Source organism: Brachyistius frenatus, unplaced genomic scaffold, assembly GCF_029030835.1.
Source record: "Brachyistius frenatus isolate BFR_SWC_R1_liver_20210118 unplaced genomic scaffold, ASM2903083v1 Contig_42, whole genome shotgun sequence".
NCBI classification, from domain to species: Eukaryota; Metazoa; Chordata; class Actinopteri; family Embiotocidae; genus Brachyistius; species Brachyistius frenatus.
This window is the reverse complement of record NW_027210641.1, coordinates 755,042-781,856: the sequence shown is the minus strand read 5'-3', so window position 1 is coordinate 781,856 and position 26,815 is coordinate 755,042. Positions and strand designations below refer to the sequence as shown.

The window sequence follows — 26,815 nt, the reverse complement described above, 5'->3', positions numbered from 1 at the left end:
CACCTGCTGTTCCAGCTCCTCCCCTCTGGGAGGCGCTACAGAGCACTGAGCACCAGAACCACCAGGAACAACAACAGTTTTTATCTGCAGGCCATCGCTCTGCTAAACACTTAATATCTTCAAAATGACTGAACCTTTTAGAACTACACCCAACTCCATCAGCATCATTTACACCAGGTGCAATTACACCATTGTTTTAGCTGTATATATGTATATACTTATTTCTTAGCTATATATACGTCTATTTATGTTTTATATATCTATTTATGGCTGTCTGTTTTTTGCACACTGAAGAGCTGAAGTTACAACTGGAGTCAAATTCCTTGTATGTGTTAACATATCTGGCCAATGAAGCTGATTCTGATTCTGATAAGGGCACATTAGGCCCTAATGTAAAGAAGTTTAACTGAATACTGTTTAGTCCAGCTATCTGAGCTTCATAACTGTCAAAAACATCAGATGTGTGAATCTGATAATACAAAATACTTTTAAAACAAAGATGGTACTTTGATTTGTTGCATAACGATTTATAAGAATGGCTTATTTTTCATTTCCCACATATAATAGGCTATAAAATCCATCCCCGACTATAAAACTAATCCTCTTTCAGTTGCTATATCTGCTCTCCATTCTGATAAAACTAAATTGCGTTGTACAGGAAATTTTGGAGGTGGTGACTTGTCAGAGATAATTGTGTGGAGATGACAGGTTTTGACTGGAGTGTTCCTTTACACCGTTCATTACATTGCTTTACGGCCCAGCTAACCCCAGCAAAAAAGACACTGTGACACTTTGATGGATCATGATGTGCATAAATAGTTACAAGTTAAAACAAATTCCTTTCTTGTATCAAGTGAATAATCATCTCCATCTGTCCTAGAAATATAGAAGTTGTCAGAAAATGAATAGAGTCAAAGAAAAATGCTCCTGTGGATGATTTCACTCATTAATTTCAAGAGTTATTAAAAAGTCCTCCTGAAAAACAAAAGACATTTAATAATTGTTTCATTGAACAGGACGTATCAGTTGAGCTGGAAGGTTAAATGTATGTAATACATAATGCAAAAGGTTTCAACAAGGATTTTATCTTAGTCGTTCATCTGTGTGCTTTTATTTCTCATCTGTGGTGAATGACTTTTTTTAATACGGGTCATATTCCTAATCCCTCACTGGATGACCTCTCCATTAAAAATTCCCTCAATTTTACTGGTCGAAACACACAATTAAATAATCATATATGACATGCTTTTTTCAAATGCATATATTCATCCTGTCAGAAATGCCAAACTAAAATTCCAGCATTCACAATGCACCTGCAAACATTTTATCTGCATATCATACTTCAAATGTACAAATAAAACAACCTCTATGACAGCTACTATTATTATTATTATTATTATTTGTAGTGGTATTATTGTCATTATTGATGAAGCACTGTAATGCCAGCAGCGGAGCTACATTTTAATAACTTCATGCTGTTGGGTATTATATATATATATATATATATATATATATATATATATATGACAATCTGTCATATTTCATAAAAAGACATATTTTTGTATGTAAATGTTTTTGTTTTTTTAATTAAATACCTACAATGTGGTAGTCTAATGAAAGCAGCAGAGGTACAAGATTCACCTGAAATATAAAGTATAAAGTTGTATGTAAATACTTTGATATTATGCATATCATTTTAAAAACATCATTCATTACACGGCGACTTCACAACATGTGTATCGTACCTTGCTGAAGTCCACAGAACTGTTCTCTTTGCTGTAGTCGCTTTTCCCATCTGGACCCGCCGACTGCGACGGAGCGGCCGTCGTCTGACCTGAATAATCCACATCACAGTTATCAATCGATTTCAAACATCATCCAACACAACTGAAATTCAAATGCCAGTTCAATTCAAATGATTTTGAATTGAACAATAAAAACTGAAATTATAAAAATATTTTACAAATTAATGAATGAGTTCACAAATACAAAAACTAAATCAATGAGTATTTCATTAAGTGGAATTTAATGGGTAATATAAAGAAGAGTTATGAGAAGAATTTATAAATGAAATACCAATAAAATGAAGAAAAAACCAACATAAAGCAATGGATAAGTACATCATTTAAAAACACATGAATGAATTACGAAATAAATAAGTGCATTTGTAAATGCAGTGATAAAAGACAAATAAATAACTAAATTCACTGATGATTTCAAACAATAATTTGTCAAATCTATAAGTGAATTCTGATTTCATTTTTCAATTATATCAATTAAAGCATTGCAAGTTCTACATATTTCTGCACATATGGTCGTCCACATTCAGCAACTGATGATTTCACTAAATATTGATGAATTAAACTGATCATCTTTTCTACAAAGGAAGGATGTTCATCACTTTGAGATACTGGAGCACAACTTTTTCTGATGCTATTCTGGATAAAACCCCTCAAATCTTCAGCAGTTTGCTGTTTAAAAAAACCCTCCAAGCTCATCAACGTGATCACTGCCAAGCTTATCTAGCCTAATTTCTGTATTCACTAAACAGCAGGGTGAAAAATGAACAGTAATTACAGAGTCTAATGTGCTCACAAAGCATGACGTGGAGCTTATCAGAGATTGCTGCTTTAAAATCAGCTTGAAAATGCTACACCAGTTAAATAAATTGCTCATGATGCGCCACCGAGACACATAGTAAACTAGAAAACCATTTAACAAACAGTTTGGTGAGTTCTGCAACTAATTTTGTCGTGTTGAATTCTGGCATGCCTGAAGCTTATGAAATGGAGCTGGCAAAGACATGAGCAATTAATGCTTCCAATTACAAGACTAAAATTAGCCCAGAACAATTTAACCAAATAGCTGTTGTACCATGAAGACAAACAGCAAACAGATTTGTACATGGACTTAAGTCTAACAAGAACAATTTACTCTGAATTGCCAGTGACAATAGAAATTATGAGAAAACTTAACAATGTGTTTTTTAAGTATATTGTATATTAACTCATAAAGAGCATAATGTAACAACCAGTATCAGTTTACCTCTGTGGGTATATATTCTGTGGCAAGTGGGTGGGCAGATCGTGGGTGGTGGACAAAATAAGGAATCAAGAAAAGATGGAATACATTTACATATTATCCACAAATACACACTGAACTCCCTCTGGCTGCCTGCATACTGTAGAGTATGTCAACATATTGTGACCAGTTCAACCAAAGAGCGATTCCTCTAGTTTTGGATTTTTTTTTTCTTTTTCTTTAGTTAATTACAGGTAGTGAGCCAGAAATTCATAAGAAGAAATGTTCATTTAGAAAAAAAGTATTTTTGTAAACCAAAGGTATGTTTTTCTGCGGTCCTATTTTATTAATAATTTCTCCCTTTCACAACCTTTTAGGTCAGGGGTCACCAACCTTGTTCCCTCTGTGAGCTACTGTGACAAAATGAATGAGCTCAATCTGAGAGTCTCTCAGATGCTGAAATGGATCACCAAATACATCTGGGCAAGTCTTTGGGAAACTCCAGAGAGCTACTCAGAAACAGGTAATGAGCTACTAATAGCTCCCGAGCTACGGGTGGAGAACACTGTCTTAGGGAACCATTACAATATAAGACAACTTTGTAGTTTTCTCACCGTTCTTGTCCAGGTGGAGCTCTGATGCCCGTCGACTCATGTCAGCTATGGAGCGTACAATCGGCAGGCGGTTAGCCAGCTTCTTCTGGTTCTGGTGATGGTGCTGCTTCAGCAGTGTTTCACGAACTTTCTTTCTGAGCTCATCTCCCAGAGGCGAGTATAACTCCTGGTGGTCTAAGACCATGTCTGAGGTGGAGGAACACGAGCCATTTGCATTCAGGTTTCAGGTTCAGAACAAATTAAATCCAACACAAATGATGAATCAGCTAAATTACAAATAGTTAGAGGCAAGCAAATGACTCCTTCAAATACAGATTTAAAGCAACTTTAAAATGGAAGTAACCGTAAAAGAAGTAGTTCCAAACTTTTCTCAGTTCAGATGCCTTAAGTTGACAAAAGCTATAACTTTGTTACTCGCTGTGTTTCGGTACAGCAGTTACCTGCAATCTCTTCAATGGTATTGGCCCTCATATCGAGCAGCACGGTGCTGTTGATAATGCAGCTGCGCAGTTCAAACAGGCTGTGCAGAGACAGTGTGGCTACGTAGGGTTTACTCCATCGCTCTCCTCCATCCTCAACATCCTCCTCAAACTTCAGCCACCTGAAACAGGAGTTAGAGTTCCTGTCAGGAGAGGCCAGCAGACGGCAAACAGCCGGCCATCTGTTCTAGCTGCAGGAACAACACTCATTCATTCTGGGTCCCTCTCTCCTCAGTTACATCTTATATCTCTTTCTCTCTCTGGTTTACTCATTTACTCTCCTTCCTTATTGCCTTTCATCAGGGTATTACTGTAAATAAAATATGTCTAATTTATCTGTTAACAGAAAAACATCATTTTGCAAAGTCATGTGATAAATAAACATCTTGATTAACACTGACAACTATCAACGAGATGAAGGAAACAAGAAAAAATATGCCAACAATTACAACAATGAATTGCAATTACTTAATGTAATGGAAAAGGAAACAGGAGACGTCTAAATGTCCGTTCAATCAGACCATGACGGTGTGGTGATGCTATCAGGTGACAGGAGGGTCGAGCGTACCTGGCACTTTCCCTCCACTCAGAATCATCTCCATCCCTCGCATAGATCTCGTCCATCTCTGTGAAGAGGTCGTGAGGAATGTGCTGCTCATCATCATCCTCGGTGCCCAGCAGGAACTGCACCCTCTGGGAGGGAGTGTCTGGAAACAGAAGCTGCTCTGGTCATACTACATATCTTAAGTTGGTCAAATAGAATGAACAAAATGCTTCTCTCTGTTTTAAAACATTCAAAGCCATGACTGTGGGCGCTACCATAAACAGGAGACTCCCGGCCCTCCGCCAAAGGGAGGGCTCGTCGCTCCTTGCTCCTCCTGCAGTGTTTGTTTCCATGGTGGTGCCGGCGGTGGCTGCGGTGCCTGGTGCTGCCCAAAGGGACGTGGACCCCGATGTAGAGAGTCCTGTGGCCTGGAGACAACATCAGAGAGGTTAGCACAGGGTCAACTACTGTGTGTGTGTGTGTGTGTGTGTGTGTGTGTGTGTGTGTGTGTGTGTGTGTGTGTGTGTGTGTGTGTGTGTGTGTGTGTGTGTGTGTGTGTGTGTGTGTGTGTGTGTGTGTGTGTGTGTGTGTGTTTTAGAAAGCTTTACAAATAATAATGATGTCACTGATCATGTCTGGAGCTTCCTCTGTTTTCCTCCATGAAGCTTCATCATGTTTTTCTACGACATGCTGGCTGTTTTTACAAATGAAGTGCAGCACTGACAGATAATATATAAATATAATATACGGACTGCTGCTGCAAGGAAATCATGATTTGATCTCTTGCCGATTTTGTAAGTTTGCCACTGACAAAGAAATGAACGGTCTATAATTGTAATGGAGGTTTATTATAACAGAGACAGAATATTAAAAAAAAAAAAAAAATCCAGAAAATCACATCATATAAAAGTTATAAATTGATTTGCATCTGATTGTGTGAAATAAGTATTTGATCCCGTAGCAGAACATGACTCAGTACTTGGTGCAGAAAGCGTTGTTGGCGAGGTCAGAGGTCAGAGGTCAGACGTTTCTGGTAGTTGGTCTCCAGGTTTGAACATCTCAGGAGGGATGTTGTTCACTCCTCTTTGCAGATCCTCCAAACCCTTCAGGTTTCCAGGCTGTTGCTCGGCAACAGGAAGCTTCAGCTCCCTCCTCAGATGTTCTCTGGGATGAAGGTCCGGAGACCGGCTCGACCTCTCCGTGACCTTCATGTGCTTCTTCTTGAGCCGCTCCTTTGTTGCCTCGTGGTATGTTTTGGGTCATTGTGGTGCTGAAGACCGTCCACGACCCGTCTTCAGTGTCCCGGCTGAGGGAAGGAGGTCGTTCCCCAAGATGTCCCAGTACGCGGCCCCGTCCGTCCTCCCCTCGATGCGGTGAAGTCGTCCTGTCCCCTCAGCAGAGAGACACCCCCAAAGCAGAATGTCTCCAGCTCCATGCTGGACGGTGGGGACGGTGTGGACGGTGGGGACAGTGTTCTCAGGTTCTAGTCAGCATTTCTCTTCCTCCAAACACGGAGAATCCAGTTGATGTCAAAGAGCTGGATTTTTTTACAGGTGTCTTTTATACAGGTGAGTTGAGACGGGTGTCTTTTATACAGGTGAGTTGAGACGGGTGTCTTTTATACAGATGGGTTGAGACGGGTGTCTTTCATACAGGTGAGTTGAGACGGGTGTCTTTCATACAGGTGAGTTGAGACGGGTGTCTTTCATACAGGTGAGTTGAGACGGGTGTCTTTTATACAGGTGGGTTGAGATGGGTGTCTTTCATACAGGTGAGTTGAGACGGGTGTCTTTCATACAGGTGAGTTGAGACGGGTGTCTTTTATACAGGTGGGTTGAGACGGGTGTCTTTTATACAGGTGGGTTGAGACGGGTGTCTTTTATACAGGTGGGTTGAGACGGGTGTCTTTCATACAGGTGAGTTGAGACGGGTGTCTTTCATACAGGTGAGTTGAAACGGGTGTCTTTTATACAGGTGGGTTGAGACGGGTGTCTTTCATACAGGTGAGTTGAGACGGGTGTCTTTTATACGGGTGGGTTGAGACGGGTGTCTTTTATACGGGTGGGTTGAGACGGGTGTCTTTCATACAGGTGGGTTGAGACGGGTGTCTTTCATACAGGTGAGTTGAGACGGGTGTCTTTCATACAGGTGAGTTGAGACGGGTGTCTTTTATACAGGTGGGTTGAGACGGGTGTCTTTCATACAGGTGAGTTGAAACGGGTGTCTTTTATACAGGTGAGTTGAGACGGGTGTCTTTTATACGGGTGACCAGTTGAGATTCTGAGTCCTTTCTTAAAGTGAGAGGACGAATCTAACTGGTCTTTGGGAGCCAGAATTCTTGCTGGTTGGTCGGAGATCAAATATTTATTTCAAATGCAAATCAATTTATAACTTTTATATGATGTGATTTTCTGGATTGTTTTTTTGTATTCTGTCTCTGTTAAAATAACTTTGTCAGTGGACAAACTTACAAAATCAGCAAGAGATCAAATCATGATTTCCTTCACTGTATAACGTCACGTTGAACATTAACCTCATGTCACCTGTTGCGGCTGTGCAATGAAACATTTTCAGACTCTGCCACCATTAAAATAGTTTTTGAGGGTTTTTCTTTGTGGTGAAGTTAGATTCTGTTCAACAAGAACACAACAAAAACTGTTCAAGTTATTTTTGGGAGAAAAGGTTCTTAAAAAGCACCTTTTGCTGAAAGATTTAGTGAGAAGATATTTCAATAGTGGGTAGTTCTTTTCTAATAGAAAATCTACAGAAAGTGTAACAAGCCATAATAATCTACTGCACCTTAATGGAAAAGCCTTCTTCTATATATGAACAGTCAGTTCAGCCCAGTTCATTATGATTCTTTCTCTCCCGTCTTAATAGTCGTATTTGTATCGACCTTCATACATTGCACATTAAAAGTTTCCCTGAATTTGTGCTCTTTTACTGGCAAACAGTTTAGTAATTAATGATACATGTGCTCGAATAAGTTTTTTAAAAGTTGGGAATATTTAAAAATACATATATATATACTACAATAGTATTTTTGATCAACAGAGTCACATGAAATTATAGTTATGTATTTAAAAACTATAAAAATTAAAGCATTGAGCATTTTATTACATTATTGGATTCCAATACAGTACGTGTTGTTTCTAAAACACTGTATTCGCACTCATGGCTTTTGTGAATTTGTGTTGCTTAGATATGAATTCATGCAGGCTTTCTTTTTACCTTTTAAAAGTGATAATTATGTGTGTCTGTGCAGGTGTGAGAGGGAGAGTGAGCATGTCTGTGTTTGTGCTCAGCTCACTGCAGTATGACGTGAGGCTGCAGGTACACATCGTCTCCACAGCGGCGGTGCACCGATGGCAACAAGCTCAGTGTACGAATAACACCAGAATTTAAAAAGGTATTTTCTTATGGGGAGAAAAAAAACCTGCTACAATGATGTTATTGTGAATATTCAATTTAAGTAAAAGTTACTGACACCCATTGAAACTTTTTAAAATTAATTTGTTATTCAGTAATTCAATCTAGTTTTCAAGTTGTTTCTTTATAAACAACAACTAGAGTGATGATGGTTCATTTGGTATTTGACAGGGTTTTGTTGATTTTTAGCTGGTATCTCCAGAACTACATCACAACGGACCTGATCACGACAGCATGTAGCCTCCAAACCTCAAAATCGTTTTAGGGTTGTTTTTGTTTTTAGTCTACTGCATTATAAAGTGTACATCTGCGTTTGTATTCTGTGAGGAGCTGCAGGTGATGAGAGCTTCTGGCTTTCAGTTACTCAACATTACTCACTGTGTGTGTCTTTGTTTTGATTCTAGCCGTTTTTCACTGATTATAAAACTACTGATACAAACGGAGCTCCCCCACAGTTTTAGCCTCCCACGCTGCTCTTATCTTCTAACTGTAAAAAAAAAAAAGCTGTCAAGAGGAAAGCTGCAGTTGTAAGGACAGAGTAGGCGGACTCCGCTGCAGCAGCCGCTTACTGATCGATGTATTTAGTATTCTGGATGCATTTTAGTGTCCGTCCACGTACCTTCAAGATCTTCCTGCTCAAAGTTGGTTCCCTGCTGGCTCCGTGTTCCTCCCCTGTCCACCACAGCCTCATCATCATTCCTCTGATAGACACACAGACGCATGCACAAACACATATTCAATATTATAAACATAATAGAGCACAGTTATAAAGTATTGTATCAAAGACAGGTCTGGAAGTGGAGGATTTCATGCAGTATACCACCCTGGAAGCAGCATGAAATCAATTGTTTGTTGACTTGGTGTTCCCTTACAGTCCAGGGCATTATGAACAAACACATTATCCAACTGAATAGAGCAGTTGCCATGGAAACTAATTGCATGTCTTATCTTGGAAAGGAAAGAATTTCATGTGCAACAGAAACCTTTTCATAATGGGAACAATAAATTACCCATTTACAATTAAACTTCTACTCCTGTGCAAGATGCTTCCTTTGCAGTGACTTCGGCTCTGTTAAAGGGGCCCGAGCTCAAACGTCAAAGTAAATCACTTCATTTTAAAACGTTAGGTCAAGTGTGTTAGTATTCTGGCTATAACATTGCAGGCTGATCTTGGTCAGCTGGAGCCGAAGACAATGGACCAAGTTGATAATATTCAGATCTCAGAGAAAACCATCAGTCTGTGGTGTGAATGTCAGCAGGCTTATGTAATACTTGTGAACGAAGACGGGAGTGAGGAGGTGGTGAGATGCAATCGATAAAAACCCGCAGAAATCATTATTTATCGTTTAACACTGTGTGCAAGGACAAAACTCAAAATCAACTTTTACCTTTTGGATAAAACCTGAAGGAGTTTTTATGAAAGATTAATTTAGGTTTTGAAATTTTTAAACAATGCACAGACGGCCACAGCTGCACTTCAGTCTGTAAAGAAACAAAACCCAGAGCTCAACACACACACACACACACACACACACACACACACACACACACACACACACACACACACACACACACACACACACACACACACCAAATGACTTTGGCAAACTTCTTGAGGATATTTGCTCATTCAGCAGATATGGTAGATTAAGTTGATGAAGTCCATTATACTCTTGCCTCTTACAGTTTTGGTCTTCAGCAGAATATCTACTGTGCAGCATACAGTAGCCCTCCACACATATGTATAGGTTTTATTGTGGCAGAATAATTTACCAGTGTGTGTGGAGAGTTGTAAAAACTGTCTCTCAAGTTGTGTGTGTGTGTGTGGAAGTAGATTTGTGCAGGAATATGCAAATATGTACTCAGATTTGTACTGAGATTGGTGAATGTGTAAAAGAATGAAAATGTGTATGCACATATTTATTTAAGAGTAAAGGAATATACAAAATGTATACACTCAAAAACCTTTTTTTTTTTTATTGAGATTCATCATCTTCCCACAAGTAAAAGAAGAAGATTGATACCTCTGTTGTATGTCACCATTCAGAAGCTACGGCCACAGATGAAGTCAATCTTCACATAAGAACTGGAAACAACTAGCCAGGCTCTGTACAAAGGTGACAAAAGCCCAGCAGCACAAGCTCCCTAATTAACATGTTAAATCTTGTTTGTTTAATGTGTACAAAGCCAAAGTGTGAACAAAACAACTAATCTGCAGTTTTACAGGTAGTTAGTTCAGTTAAACGCGTGAAAACTGGCATCTTAAAAAAATAACCTATAAATACATTTAAAGCTTGAAGCCTTTAACTGATTTCTTTAACTCAATTTCATAGCTCAACAATCTGTGAAATACCTGAACACAGTTAATATGTAGACATGATTACTGATCACACTGGGCTGTACTGGTGTTGATTGGTGATACAGTGATTTGGACTTAAGTGTAAAGCTTATTTGAAAGCATCATTCATTATAAATCCAAGCAGCAACAGCTGGTGTATAGAAACACACATACAACTGCTTTTATTGCTGGACACAGCGAGCTGTCTATCTAGCTCGCTTAATAGCAGCTTTTCCCCGATCCACCATCTTGACCATCAGTTGACCATCAAAGCATTACGATAATGAAGGGCACTGCTGTTCACAGCTGCAGTGCCACATGGGCTGGGGCCAGGGCACGCGGCTGATTTTGATAATCTGGCTACAAATACACAGGCTACGGATCAACATCCCGCTCAGATTAAACTGCCAGTATTTGTTATCAAAACACATTAGCCCATACTAAATGTTCTCTAAGTGTACTAAGTGTTCTTTGCTCACAAGCAATGCCCAAAATTTGAAAAACATTTTTAATGTCCAGGATGTTGACGATAAATGATATATTTTATTTTCATTAGGGAAAGTGTCTCCAGGGAGGAGCTTGTACATTTTGCCCACAGTGCACCATAATCAGTAAATCCCTCTGCAAACAAAGGTCCACTCGAAGCAACTGTTATTCTGTGTAAAAACATATGAACAGACTTGTACACAAAGCTGTGTGTGTTTATGCTGTTTTTTGCAATTTACAGGGTCAAACAAGGATTTAAACATATAACTATGTTCAGACTTGTCTTCTGACTGGAATAAGATCAGATCAATAAACAAAGCAAACTATGACCTGAAGAACCACAAAAATCAGTAGAAAACTTTTAGTGGTTCTTGTTCTCCTCAGTAAAAACTCCTCCTGCCCCCCCGCACACATTCACAGACACATCTACACAGACTAATGATCGCTACCCATCAAAATCTAGTTAGTGAACTGGCAAACCACACAGCTGAAGTGATCTCACAGGAAGTGGCACATACTTGGATCTGATCCCTACAGATGGCTGTGGCAATTTTTAAACCATCAGTGGCAGCAGTATCATTAAATGCACCGGCTTTCATGTGGCACAAAATGCACTGTAATCCTTAAATGTTTCGGCCCCAAACTTCAACTTCCTGTAAGAGGACACATTAGTCCTAAATTTCTTTTTTAATGTTTTGAGCCGATTTAAGGTGTTCTACAGCTTTAATCCCTCATTCTGACCAACTTAATATCACCATCCATCTCCAAGCTGCAAAACTTTTACACTCGTATCCCTTCTGTCAGGTTTTCACACTCATTTTGGACAGGAAGAAGAATCTCTAACTATCCTGTAGCTCACATTCCTTATTCTCCGTTAACCACCCTGCTATTTGAATATGTTTTCCATCAAAGATACCTTAATATCATAAAAGCATGTCACACAATAACCCTATGTGTTATAAGACCCTGAATCAAGCCTTGTCCTACCTGATCTTTGAAGAACCAAGGAGCCTCTAAGTTCCCAGAATGCATGAGCTTTCTCTTTGCGTCCTCTGCTATAATATCAGTTTAGACCGAGTGAAACACAGCCGACAAGCTGAGCTGTGCGCTGACTCCCGCTGCCCTGCCTCACACCATGTCTGGTACAGGCTGATGCCCCTCTGGTGTGCCAAACAGCTGTAATTCGTGATCGAGCATCTATCCCCAGTGCCACCACTCTCTCATCGGGAGATTATAGTGGTGACATCATCGCTGGTGCCCAGCAGCATCTTATCGAAGCTAAAGCTTGGTCTAAACACTTTCTTTTCTCTCTGCCTTCTATGTACATACGGTGGTGTGAAAAAGTGTTTGCCCCCTTCCTGATTTCTTGGTTTTTTGCATGTTTGTCACTTAAATGTTTCAGATCATCAAACAAATTTAAATGTTAGTCAAAGATAACACAAGTAAACACAAAATGCAGTTTTTAAATGAAGGTTTTTATTATTAAGGGAGAAAAACAATCCAAACCCACATGGCCCTGTGTGAAGAAGTGTTTCCCCCTAAACCTAATAACTGGTTGGACCACCCTCAGCAGCAACAACTGCAATCAAGTGTTTGTGATAACTTGCGATGAGTCTTTTCCAGCTGTGGAGGAATGTTGGCCGACTCATCTTTACAGAGTTGTTGTTGTAATTCAGCCACATTGGAGGGTTTTCCAGCACCAACCTCCTTTTTAAGGTCATGCCACAGCATCTCAACAGGATTCAGGTCAGGACTTTGACGAGGCCACTCCAAAGTCTTCATTTTGTTTTTCTTCATCCATTCAGAGGTGGACTTGCTGGTGTGTTTTGGATCATTGTCCTGCTGCAGAACCCAAGTTGGCTTCAGCTTGAGGTCACGAACAGACGGCCGGACGTTCTCCTTCAGGATGTTTTGGTAGACGGTAGAATTCATGGTTCCATTTATCACAGCAAGTCTTCCAGGTCCTGAAGCAGTAAAACAGCCCCAGACCATCACACTACCACCACCATGTTTTACTGTTGGTATGATGTTCTTCTTCTGAAATGTGGTGTTACTTTTACACCAGATGTAACGGGACACACACCTTCCAAAAAGTTCAACTTTGGTCTCGTCAGTCCACAGAGTATTTTCCCAAAAGTCTCGGGGATCATCAAGATGTTTTCTGGTAAAAATGAGACGAGCCTTCATGTTGTTTTTGCTCAGCGGTGGTTTTGGTCTTGAACTCTGCCATGCAGCCATTTCTGCCGAGTCTCTTTCTTCTGGTGGAGTCATGAACACTGACCTGAACTGAGGCAAGTGAGGCCTGCAGTTCTTTGGATGTTGTCGTGGGGTCTTTTGTGACCTCTCAGATGAGTCGTCTCTGCTCTCTCGGGGTAATTTTGGTCGGCCGGCCGCTCCTGGGAAGGTTCACCACTGTTCCGTGTTTTCTCCATTTGTGGATAATGGTTCTCACTGTGGTTCTCTGGAGTCCCAAAGCTTTAGAAATGGCTTTAGAACCTTTTCCAGACTGATAGATCTCAATTACTTTCTTTCTCATTTGTTCCTGAATGTCTTTGGATCTCGGCATGATGTCTATCTTCTGAGGATCTTCTGGTCTACTTCACTTTGTCAGGCAGGTCCTATTGAAGTGATTTCTGGATTGAGAACAGGTGTGTCAGTAATCAGGCCTGGGTGTGGCTCGAGAAATTGAACTCAGGTGTGATAAACCACAGTTAAGTTATGTTTTAACAGGAGGAGGCAAACACTTCTTCACACAGGGCCATGTGGGTTTGGATTGTTTTTCTCCCTTAATAATAAAAACCTTCATTTAAAAACTGCATTTTGTGTTTACTTGTTATCTTTGACTAATATTTGAATTTGTTTGATGATCTGAAACATTTAAGTGTGACAGACATGCAGAAAAATTGGAAATCAGGAAGGAGGCAAACACTTTTTCACACCACTGTAAATCAATCTCTATTGATGAGGTTGTTGTGTTGAATCTGATTAACTTGGTTCCACTAAATGTGTTCTGCTGATCCAATTCTCTACATCCAATGAATCACAATTTAATTTAAGAATAGTCTACTAAATGAATGCAACAAAAACATTCCACATTTAAGAGATAGATGCCATAAAGTCCAGAGAATAACTCATCAAACTTCTACACCCGACTGATGAGTCAAAAGAGGAATTAACCTGGAAGATAAGAAATCGTTGCTTGAGTTCAACCTGAGGTTCAGAATCACATGGATATATTTCTGTATAATCAAAAAAGTTTCAAACTTGACAACTAAAACATTTTCACGTTCAAACATCTCTTGCTGACGATCAAACCAAAGATGACATAAATGTTCAGAGATTTCTAAGTCCAGGTTGCAACCTTACATTTCAAAGCCAAAGCTACTTGGCCTCTAAAAGTAGCATCAGAGCAAAGACACTCTCAGCCAGCCGTCAGCTAAATGGGAAAATCTGTTTTTATATAGAGAGAGTGGATAATGACAACAAATCTCCTCCAAAATGATCAGCGAAGACCAATTAGGCCAAGCCCTCGTCGCTGTCAACATCCTCTGGGAGACTTTAGCTTAATTCCTCTGGGTTGGATGTAAACATTTCAGTGAAAGAAATGCTCAAATAGAGTTGGACGCTGTGAGGATCTATGGCTGGTGTGTACAGATTAGTGCAGCCTGTAAGTAGAAGACAGACGCCTCACCTCCCAATATTTGTTTAAAATTAATTTGTCACAATACATTTAAATAATATGATGTTTAAAGGTCACTTCTGCCTAAATTTACTCTGATAATAGGAAATCTGTGACAACAGACAACATCTTGTTAAGTGATGTCCAATTACTTTGTGCTATATATACTGTATATATATATATATATATATATAGCACAAAGTAATTGGACTTTAACTTAATCACTCAAGTTAAACTGTAAAACAGCATCATGAAACAAAAAGAAGCACCAGTGAAGTCTTCTGGTGCCCGATTCAGTTCAGAGTTAGAAGATGAATTCACATTTTGGTTCACTAACGGTATTAATTAAATATGCAAACAGGCATCCTGTCATTCCTCTTGAACAGAGACAGACTCTCTTTCTGTAGGTGAGCTGAGCTCCGCAGGTGGAGCTCCGCAGGTGGAGCTCTGCATTTCATCACCTGACATGCTAAACTAAACATTTTCAATCTGCCCCCTGAAGAAACTGCTGCATTTTTTATAACATATTTTACACTTTACCATTAGTCGTATGCAGCACATACATAAAGCTTTGACAGCCGCCCTGAAATATTAATCTACAAAAGTAAATATTTGTCCCAAGAGAAGAGAGCTCTTTACCGGTGGCAGCAGCGGCTCTATCTGGGCGCCCTGATCCGGGGTCTCCATCTTCAGCAGCAGTTCACCGTCTCGTAAAGATGGAGCAGAGCCCTCCACTGTGTAGTATAGTCCCGGCAGGTGGAGCAGTAACTGAGCGACCACACAGCGGTCACGTGTTTATACCATCGTCGGTCAGCTGCTTGCTGGTGATTAGCGCTTCTCTGTCCTCGTTCATTAAAAAAAACACATGCGCATCTCTGGCAGCTGACGAGGACGCGTCACTCATGACATGCTTCTGCCTTTGTCTGCAAGCACGGAGGTGAGAAGACTGAAATATGATGAACAACATGGGAACATTGAAAGGTCTTCTCTCCACTTTTCTTCTGAGGTGTCTTTGAATATCGTGTTTGTATTCGACTCAGTGACCAAAGAACTATGTCAGCAGGAAAAGCTGCAGACCAACATCTGTTTAAACTTCAACTTAATAGAAATTAAAACCCAAACAGCCTGATCAAAAGTGATTGACAGACTATTTTCTTTAATTACTACAAATGAAAAAAATATGATCTCATCCGTAAATCAGTAAATTGCTGGCCTGTATATTTTTTGAATGACAGTTAATGATTCTCTGGATATAATTATGCTGGAAAATGTTTCCTCTGTGGCATCCTGCAGCTTTACCTTAAAAAGAAAAGTTGTTGTTTTTTTTTGTTTTTTTTAATAAAATTGTAAACATAAGGTTTGTTTAGCAGTCAAGTCACACTGCTAATAAAAACTGGTGAATGGGGCCAAAGACACACTGAGATCCAGACAGGTTTGATCCACCTCCTTGGTTGGTGGTAAAGCAATAAGAGCATGCTTACTGTATCACAACAACAGGATAATTGAGCCATATTGCTGAGGCCCCCTCCTGGATGATGTGTGTCATCTCCAGCAGTGGCCCTCACCTTTTGACCCCTTTTGCAAATCCATGGTGACTGTGTAATTGACACATTTCCATCCTGCTGCTCCTCCTTCATCCAGGGGTGCTCTGCCAATATCTAATTATTGTTAAAACAGCCCATCGGGAGGGAATCGGTTTTATAAAAGTTACTAAAGGGAAGAACAGACTTTGAAGAGGAGAGCCTCTTGTCCTGTCTGTGCCAAACAACAGTTTATATAGGGAGTTTCTCTATTTGCATACGTGGAAATGGTGAATTTGTTTGCTTTCCTCGAACTGCAGGTTGGAGTTTTGTTGAATAGTTTGCTTGTGTTTACAATCTTGGAGTTCATCAGAGCTTCTTGAATGTTGCTGAAAATATTTAAGCCTTTTGAACAGCATGGGTTCCTTTAACTGATATAAAAAAAATAGTAAAGTATCGCCATCTGGTGTAGATCACAGCATGTATCGTGGAATCCAGAGGAAAATTGCAGAAAGTCCTTTAATTGAGTCACAAATAGAAGTTTGTTTCTGAAAAATAGTCCATTTTAAAGAAAAGGTTTTCTTAAAGATTCAGCTGGCTCTGGAGTGATAACCTGAGAGCTCTGGTCCGACCACCAACTGAAGAGCAGTTTGAGTGCAGGAGCTGCATTCAGTTATCGCCATCTGCTGTTTGTCCCTGAGAAGGCCTGTAGCTGACAGAGTGAGCATCATGAGATAAACGCTGCACCTCTTATCGACAGCTGGGAGCTTCTCCTTCACACTGAATCCCAATTAAGTGAGTTAACAATGAATCACTTTTAATTATATATAATTCTTAAATTCATTAAATGGACATCGGTGTTTAATATTTGTTCAAATGATGCAATGAAATATCCGAAGATTTTAACAGGGCATAAATCTGTAGAGGTTAAGTTATTCAGTCTGCAATTAACCAATCAATCTGCAGGAGATCAAATCAATCAATCAATCAGCAACCAGTTATTGTAAAAAAAAAAGAAAAAAAAGAAAGACATCTTACATTTCAGTCCATATTAGTAAAATGTGCTGTGAGGTTGAACCGGTCTCCTGCAGTGTTCCGGATCTCTTCTGATCTTTTGCACATTTTCACACAGTGAAGATTCTCTTCGTGTCATTTATGGTTTTTTGCCAAATAGAAAAAAATTGTCAACTTCACAGTTTTTCAGTGTTTGCAACTATGACCAAAAAAAGAAAACGTTTTCACTGCAGGCTACACTTTCCGACCAAATGCTGTGTAGTAACAATTCCTATTATTGAGTTGATGTGACGTGAGTTCCAGGCTGGTACTTTACATCCCTGCTAACCACCTCTGAATTAGGACGGATATAAAAGTTACACATCGACATATAAAAGTCTGGTTCCGTTCAGTGCTGCCTTCATTAGTGTCCCATTCTGTCCCCTCTTCACTTCGAGGTGGGTTTTTGTTGTTGTTGTTGTTGTTGTTGTTGTTGTTTTGGGGTTTTTTGGGGGGCTGTGCCGCTTTTGCCACGTGGAAGTCTCATTAAACTTTGGCCACGAGCAGGTTGTTTTTTGGTCCCATATTTCGGCCCATCAGTGGACACAGGAGGACACGCTCTCCAATTTCAAACGCTTCCAACGTGGGAGGAGAACAGCGGTGAGGGTGGACTTCCTCCCAACGTGGGAGGAGAACAGCGGTGAGGGTGGACTTCCTCCCAACGTGGGAGGAGAACAGCGGTGAGGGTGGACTTCCTCCTTCACGCTCATTGGGATCACTTCTAATTATCACAGTAAGAATCAAGTATCCGACTTTTTGTTCGTGTTTGGAAACGTTTTATCGATAACCAGCTTTAGTAACCTGATTTTTGAATTTCTAGAAAGATGATCCACGTGATGCATTCAAGGAAAATAGCCATTTATAAACAATCCATTTAATCCATCGATAGATGATTCAAATTTAAACCATTTTGATTGGATGGGATTAAATGAAAGCATGTCCTAATGACGACATCATTTATTGTGTTTCAGTCACATTACAGCAGATACAGAGATTTTCACAACAGCATAGCGTACAAGCTATGAAAAATAAATAAATAAACCAAAAATAAATAAAAGACCCTACGTCTACATTACCAACATTTATAACTTCTTTAACCACATGTATCATGGATGTAGTAGTGATCGGTAACGTCATTTACACTTTTGGTAGCCTACAGCTTTGATAAAGTACAAAATACTTCTTTTTTTCCACTGACAGGGATTATTATGTCAGTTTATGCTACACAAGAACATTCTCAATATCTTTTGTTACTAACAGTTTAGGCTACTTAAACAGAAGAAGGTTCGCTTTTTAAAACACTACTTATGAATCCGTTTTAATCTATTTTGTGTACATCCAATCACTATCACCAAATGTCCAGTATTATGTACATTATATTCATAATTACAGTGATTCTGACGTAACAGTGAGGAAACAAGGCGCCAAATTTATGGCGGAGCTGAAGAGTCGAAGAATTTACACTTTGGCCATTAAGTGTGGATGTGACAGTCCTTTTCATCGTTTTATGATTAATAGATAGATAGATAGATAGATAGATAGATAGATAGATAGATAGATAGATAGATAGATAGATAGATAGATAGATAGATAGATAGATAGATAGATAGATAGATAGATAGATAGATAGATAGATAGATTCGCCTCTTCTTCCTTTTAACTGTGAGTGTAGAAACTGTAATAACCAATGTCCTTTGTGCAGTTTTTCTCACACTCTCTCGGTGCCAGCAGCTCCGATTTTAACGGGGACACTGTCTCTGAAACCGGTGTGGCAGAAGGTGAGATTCTCCTCCGTTTGGCCTGTTCAAAGATACCAGAATCGCTCGAATCGATGGACTTAATGGAGGACGGCGTCTCTATCCAGCTCGACTCAGATGTCATGTCTTTGGGTTTGGCCTCCTCCGAGCCACCGATCGGTGACCTCTCCGTGGTGATGGAGTCCCCCTCCTCGGACAGGTAGTTGGTGCCTGCTCTGCCACCGATGGAGTTGGCGGGCCAGCAGGAAAAGACCGAGCTGGGTTTACTATTTACGCCACAGTACTGCGGTGGCGTGCGTCCTCCCCAGCCAGACGGGTCTGCGTAATAGCCAAGAGGCCGGTTGGAGCAGCCTGCAGTCGGCAGGGGAAGAGCCTTCACTCCGGCCGCTGCGTAGGACAGCAAGGTGGCCGCGTTACCGGCAAAATCAGCGGCGTCGTATGCCGAGGCAGCAAAGTCCAGTCGGTTGTTGGCAGGGGTGACAAACCATCTCTGCGGGGTGGTGGCAACAGTGGGCTCCTCGGTTTGCTGCGGGGATAGCAAGCTGTTGCCGAGTGGGACGCTGCGCTCCGTGCCAGGACCAGTCCCCACGCCAGGGTGAAAGCGAGATTTGGCATAAGTGCTGACAAATTGGTCCTGCAGGAAAGAGCTAGGCATGGCATATCTCGCACCCGGCACGATCTGTGAACGCGGAGAGTCACCCGGTGATGGAGTTAGGCGGTCAATGTCGCAGCCTGTGTAGACACTGAAAAGATGGAGAGACAAACAGAAACAATTCAGACACTGCGCTTTACTCGGTTCTCTCAAAGTTAAAGGGAAATAGGTCAACAGGGCCCATCGAGGCGACTTTATTCCCCCAACTTAGTGTGGACCCTCACGTCTCATACTTTCTGCCTTTCTGGAGGGAAGAAAGCTGCAGTGGTCCAAATATTTAGCAGATCCGCTTCATGCAAGCTCGAAATAGACCTTCTGTCTTTTAGAGAGGAGAAAAAAAAAAATAGGAACATCTGCAGTAACGAAAAGTTATTGTTTGGTTTGTTCCGTTGTTTTGAGTCCGAATGTTACGGTTTAGTTTATATTTCTATCACTCATCAATATTCATTTACATTAAAAGATCAACCGAATTCGACACCGGGATCAATAAAAAAAGATGACGACGGAACTTTAACGAATTCTATTTGAACGCGTTTTTATAGCCCGATATTGTCAAACATTTGCATGACATTCAAATTCAAATTCATTGCTTCAGATACACATTTTTAGACCCAATTATTTTTGTAAATCACACGAGCCCCTCCGGTCTAAATAGGATTCAGCAAATATCGTTTAAAAGCCATTAGAATAAAACCTTTTAAACAAGAAGTAACCTGATTCGTGATTTTGTTTTTCATGGACGAGCAGCATGGAATTAAACACAATAAAACAACAACAACGAACATTTTAAAAACAAAACGTACGTGTCATAGTTGTCCCGAAATCCTTTGGCAAATGGATTGTGGTCAATTTTCAGTTGCGTAATCTGTGGAAAAAAGATGCAATAATTACAGAAGAAAAATGAGTGTCTGAAATTCAGCACAACGCAGCGTCAAATAATAATTCGTTTTATTTGGTATATAGTTTTGTTTTTGTGAGAAAATGTGCCAAAAGAAAGGAATAAATCCCAGTAAACGTCTTGTTAAAATCTGAGGACGTTTCTTTATTCACATTCTCACAAATATTGTTCTACTTTGTTTTCAAATACAAAAGTAGGATAACTAGTATTTGAAAATGCACAATATCTGATCTCTTGCTTAGAAGCTTGTCTGGGGGACATTTGCGGTGTCTGAGCTGAAGTGGTCGTACATCGGTATTCTGGTAAGCTGTGACAGCGATGAACTGCGTTTCTGTGAAGGTGAAAGTCTGCACTCGTCCTGCTTGGCTGGTGTCCTCTGTCCCATCCTCGTTTACTTCCACCACATGGAGCCTGGGCTGGTACTTGTGGAGAGACTGGAGAACCACCATCTGGAGATGCAATTAAAGACTCACTTTCAAAGTTTGGAAAGAGGATTTAAGCAGGAAACGGATTTAGCTGAATTTGTGTTATTATTTTATGGTTATTAAATCACATTAAATCATGTTGCTGCGCTTTATAGGAAACAGATACAACGAGAATAACTAGTCCAGATGAAAAATAATAATTAGGCAATGCAATAAACGAGAAAGATTAGAAGAAAAAAAAAATTCCAAATGATATTACATATAAAAATGTAGGCTATATCATTGAAATATTGAATATAATGTTGCATTACCTGCCCCGTGTTGTTGGAGGCACCTTTGTTGTTTGTAAGCTTTAGCTTTCCAAATGATATTTCTTGACGCATCCAGTGCGCGCCGGTGTTTGGAGAGTCCGGGTGCATGTAAACCCTGTTGCCTACAAAAGGAATGGAAGGAGCAGAAAATCAAAGAATATATATGACTGGTCATTTATAAATAAATGTGTTGACCATAAACATTTTCAATCTGAATTTGAATCATTCACTGCAGTAAAAAAAAACGTATCGATACAAACACACTTTTTATTATGGGATTTTAATTGTTAACTGTGCATTACATTTCATAACTCTTAAAAAAAAAAAAAAAAAAAAGAATTATACCTATCACGTTCGTGTCTGCTTTTCCACATGGCACCCACTTTCCTCCTTGAAATCGCCAGTGATTAGGATCCGCCAATATTACATCTACAAATATATTGTAGTGAGCAGTTGGATCGAGGCCAGAGATGTTGAAGCTTAAAAATGGGAACATTCGTCTGCGGGAAAAAAAAAAGGAACACGTTTAGAAAACGCCTCCGATAACAGAAAACTACAAAAAAGATAAGATAAGCTTGTCTTGGTGTGATCTCAAGACCGTTATCATTTTTTTATTTTGGAAAAATGAGCGATTTGAATTTAAAATGCTGAATTTAAGATTCTAAATTTCCACAGTTATGTAGGCAAAAAAACAACAACAACAACAACAACAAGAAGAAGAAGAAATTCTGCAGGTGTTTGACAGAGAAGATGTGCGCGTTCTTACCGTCCTTGCTTTGTGATGATCATCTCCGTTTGGTGTCTGTGAAACTTCAGCCACAGGGCCCTGTTGCACAAATACACCTGCGCTTTCCCCGGAACCAGTCCTGCTTGCGCCGAGGAGAACTGGTAAAAAGCCCCTCCTTGGTATGTGTGTCCATACTGTTGCGCGTACGGGTAGCCCGCTGTCGGGTAGCCTTGAGGAGAAGTGTTAGTTAGAAGGCTGTTGTATGCTCCGTTAGTTATGACCGGGTGATGGGCCATGTAACGACTGGGACTTCCAATAGAAAAAGCCGGGTGCGCTGGTCCATGCTGGCTCGGGTAAGGGAACATGGCACTGGGAGCTGCTGCGACTGACTGTGGCTGCGTAGAGGGAGAAAAGATGCACCTTTCTCCTGCAGATCCATCGAAATTATGACGGATGTCAGAGACTTCGTGAAGATCAGGAGAGAGTTTGCCCCTCTGGACGTCCCCCGATGCGTCCTTGGAGTTGGGAAAATTGTCTGCCTCTGACTGATTCGTCATCTCCCCAGAGTTTTTTTTCAGAGGTGAACTTCTCTCCAGGTTGTCACTTGCAGATATTATAGGATGGTCCTGCAACGAAAGCTCTGATCCATTGGAGCTCGAAAAGCCACTGCCCACATTCATAAATTTCTTGGAGAGATCACTCGCCGGCGAAATGCAATTCTCGACCTGCATTGCTGAATAGGAAGCCGGTATTAGCTCAACCTATATCACAAGTGTTTGCACACGCCTTTCCTAATCTAACACTATGAAAACGCCTTGCGATGACTTGAGGTAGCGGAGGCAGCAATTTAGCCAATTGACACCATCCTGCAATCAGGAAGGATTTTCTCTCCATCCATCACTCTCCCTGCTTTGCTAATGAAACAAGTATTGCCATTGGTTAACTCAAGGCTGTAATTTAATTAGACAGCTCTTAATTAGGACAATGTGAAGCGCGCTGTGAGCATAGTCATTTGTTTGTAGTGTGACATGGGCCTATATTTGATTAAAATATATGGACTTCGACTGTTTCTTCTCAAGAAACACACCAACAAAAAAAAAAAAACACACCAAAAAACAGGAAAGAATTCTGGGCATAAAGATTGTTCTCTTCCTCCGGCTGCGGTATTTACCTTCATCCGCGTTATTTACCTATTTATGCGCTATGAGTGCCAAAGTATGTCTGCAGAAGAACCCAAGATATATTATTAACACACCAAAAATGACAGTCCATGACAGGCAGCGCATCTGATGCCTTAAAATGTTTGTGATACAGCGTGAAATCATGGCGTCCCACTGAAGATGTGTTTATGAGTCCCAGTGCTGGTAAATATTTGATGCACTAAAGTTATGAACCAGTGCACTGATAACGGGCTGCTGGCAAAGAGCTTAAGACACAAAATATGTTTGGGACTGTTGCTTTAGTACAATTTAGTGGATTACATTTGAGCCTTTTCTGAGAAGTCATTGCAAGAATAACCATCAGAGGCCAATTAAAGCTCTTATAAATTCTGACTGGTTAAAAAAAACAAAACAACTCCTGAAGATGTATTCAAATAAAAGATTAGATTTGATATCAGGAGGGTGCAGGTCTCACAGGTAAATAACAATAACCTCGTCTCATTGTTCTAATTGCCAGAGCTCAGTAAATCAGAAGGGGAGGAGGAATGTGGATCCACAACATTTTACCCAAACTATTCCAAAACTACCTGAAATCCTCACTGCATGGATCTTATAATGAATCACTGTTGCTTGAGAAGATGAAATAGTGTCAGAATGTCTGCGGTGACTCGGTCCGGTGCAGAAACTGCAGCTGCAGCCAGAATAAACGCCTTCAGTTTAACTTGCTAACAAGGTTATTACCAAGTTAACACGTACTGCTGTTCAAGGGGAATAGTTTGATATACATTCCCCCAGATCCACGCATGATTTTGAGGCCCCTGTAAATTGCAGTGGATTTCTGACTGTTCTGATCACTGGTACACCAGAACAGTAAAGCATAATGCAAATCTTTATTAAGATTTTACTCTCAAAAAGGTTTTCCTTCAACATCATTTTCTTTAGAGATCTACTGCAATATTACTAATTATAGGTGTTTCTCATTTCTGTCCTTGTAGGTGTGGACAATATCAAGCAGGCCATAATAACATCCCTGTGTGCAGCCTCAACACGATCATTTCTGCTTCACTGAACAACTTCTGGTTTAATCATTCTGCAGGGTGATTAATGTGTAAGTGTGCACACAAGTTGAGCAAACAACAAGAGAGGCCTGTTGCATCGGTGGGTTCAACCACCAGTTTGAATCTCTAACGAACGGCCACGAATCTCTAAAGCTAACAAGAGGGCTCGTTAACGAAGGCGACGGGGTCCAGCAGTCTACTGCTGTGAAACATGCGAGCGCAGGCTTGTCTGTACCCGAAGAAATGAGGCCACTGTGCTCTACTCATTACAGGATCATGGTTCACCTCCATCACTGATCCTTCATAAGCAAAGTGGACTTGCTTTTCTTTTTTTTTTCCACAAACCAATTGTTGAATCACCCGTGCAGCAACTCGGTGTGTTTCCCCAGGTGCTGCGTACCTGTTTATCAGACTAAGTCCTCTCTTTATTGGCTCAGCTTGCAAGTGGACATAACCAAAGAGGAGGGGGCTGCTTTGTTCGGCCTGTGGCCAGCATTGCCCCCCGGGGGAGGTTAGGGTCTCTGCCTCCTCCCTCGTACTAACCCTCCAGCTGAGCATAATGCAGCGACTCACTGTGAATAGTATTCATGGCTATTTTTTATTTCAAAATTATATTCAAATGCTAATATGTGTTTTAAAAGTTTTTATAATAGGCATAAAGAGCTTCAATAGAAATACCCTTCAAAAATCTGTTAATGTACTCAGATATATGATTATAAAAATCACTGTCACAAAACCAGGTCTTTTTTTTTAATCATGTTCATTTAAGCATAAAACAATGTGTTTTTATTCAAGCACTCTATCACCATTTTTTATTGTTGTGCCAAAGGAATGTGCTCACCACCTGGGTCTAATCCAATCAATGTGAATGACAAGGAGAGAAAAAGCCTGAAAGTGAGCACCAGCTTAGGGACTTTACCTAATGCCCAGCACTGTCACTTCAATGATATGATCACAGCACACAAAATGACAACAAAATTATAGCCAGCAAGGATATGGGGACATAGTGTGCTGCTCCAGTCAGGTGAAATTGCTTTTTCTGACTATGAAATGGCTTGTCTCTTGTCGGATGGGTAAACATTTCCTTGTCAGGCCAGTAATAAGGAATGAGGCACACTGGGCTGAACTAAGAGGATAGAGCCAAGGTTATTTGGGATTCGTGACAGGTAGTGGCTTATATTACAGCGGCTCTAAAAATTTCATGGGAATGCATTTAAGATGGCCTTTAAGTTATTTATATGTTGTTTGCTAGACGTCACATTGCAATTTCCATCAATAAATCAAAATAAAGGATTCACTCCCTTCTTTTTGGCTCTGATTTTTTTTTTTTTTTTTTTTACAACAAAACCTGTATTTACCTTAAGTCTTTAATGAACTAGCATGACTAATCCGATCAAGTGTTGTGGTGCTTTGTGCTATGCTAACATAACTATTGCCCCCTGTGGTTTGCTGCCATCAGTGATCTGCTCTGTCAGAGGGAATCAGGGTGCTTTCTGACAGAAAAGACAGCTGGAGGCCTGCTAAGGGGCGCAGTGGACAGTTGTGGCTTTTAAACCCTTATTAGCCGTCCTCCCTGGACACACCGAGACACGCGTCTACACAGAAGTGCACTCCTACACCTGCTCATTATTAATGTCCTTTAAGGGTCGCCCAGTCAGACCCGACTCAAACGTGATTCTTTACCACAAAGCTCACAGCAAATTAACCTCAGGACAGGTGATCATGAGGTTCAGTGGAAATACAATTGACATGGCTGCTGTGCTTTTCCATACCAGGACTGCTCTGTAGGGATTTTTAACCCAAAACAACATACATGTTTTTTTATCAGGAGCAAAGTACAGTAAAAGAAACATGATTCTATTTAAATCCTGCCTTTCAAGACAGGTTCATTTCTTATTATATATTATTATATTTTGTATTCCTGCGGTATTGTACAATTTAAATAGATCCTGTAATTAATTTCTTATTAAAATAATACATTTAAACTGCCTTCCAAAACAATTCAGCTTTTAAGTGCAGAGATGGAAACGACAGAATAAAGCATTGCATTTTTTTATTATGTAAAATGTAAATCCCATCGGCAATGCATTTATTCATAGTAATTATGATTTATTATTTGATTAACGCAAACAACTCAAATTCACCACATTTTTTATTATTCAACATACAATTTGTCACAAGGTTATATCAACACTTCTGTGACAGATCATTACTATGCTATTTTATGTTGGATGCAGTTGTTTACCATATTTATTTATCTCTTAAATTAGGCAGATGGCAAGGCGCATGATGTTGTAAGTTATTTTTCAATCCCCGTTGGTTGTTTCTACATCACAGGACCATGACAGCGCGGCAATTAACACACTCTATGGAAATAACAATATGATTTTATGAGTTCTCTACACCGCTCCGCTGAGCTCCCCCATTATAAAAAACTATGTGAATAGAGAAGATGATATGTAAAATTCATGCATAATTATAGATGTGTGAATTTTGTCTTATACCAAGTCTGCAGCAAAGCAACATTTGGGAGATATTGTGCTCCTCTGGGTGCTGCAGTCCCTGAGAGCAATGCCTACAACTGCTTCGTGCACTATCATATGTATTATTTGCCTTAAATTGCGAGGAATAATGTCAGGATGTGCAAAGTTAGTTCAAGGGCTA

At 40.2% G+C, this 26,815-nt stretch overlaps 1 protein-coding gene across 1 annotated transcript in view; it reads right to left on the bottom strand.

The window, feature by feature from the left end:
* The window catches only part of LOC138623156 (sodium-driven chloride bicarbonate exchanger-like), a 32,028-nt gene extending 9,294 nt beyond the window's left edge, over positions 1–22,734 (bottom strand). The window contains 15 exon segments of the mRNA XM_069702485.1: positions 1,746–1,834; positions 3,636–3,821; positions 4,076–4,236; positions 4,683–4,821; positions 4,934–5,086; positions 8,707–8,788; positions 11,899–11,963; positions 15,230–15,303; positions 15,338–15,358; positions 18,878–19,663; positions 20,376–20,437; positions 20,761–20,919; positions 21,207–21,328; positions 21,552–21,706; positions 21,973–22,734. Of these exon segments, the coding sequence (XP_069558586.1) occupies positions 1,746–1,834; positions 3,636–3,821; positions 4,076–4,236; positions 4,683–4,821; positions 4,934–5,086; positions 8,707–8,788; positions 11,899–11,963; positions 15,230–15,303; positions 15,338–15,358; positions 18,878–19,663; positions 20,376–20,437; positions 20,761–20,919; positions 21,207–21,328; positions 21,552–21,706; positions 21,973–22,664 (2,946 nt within the window). The 5' untranslated portion in view covers positions 22,665–22,734.
* Positions 22,735–26,815: the final 4,081 nt, after the last annotated feature.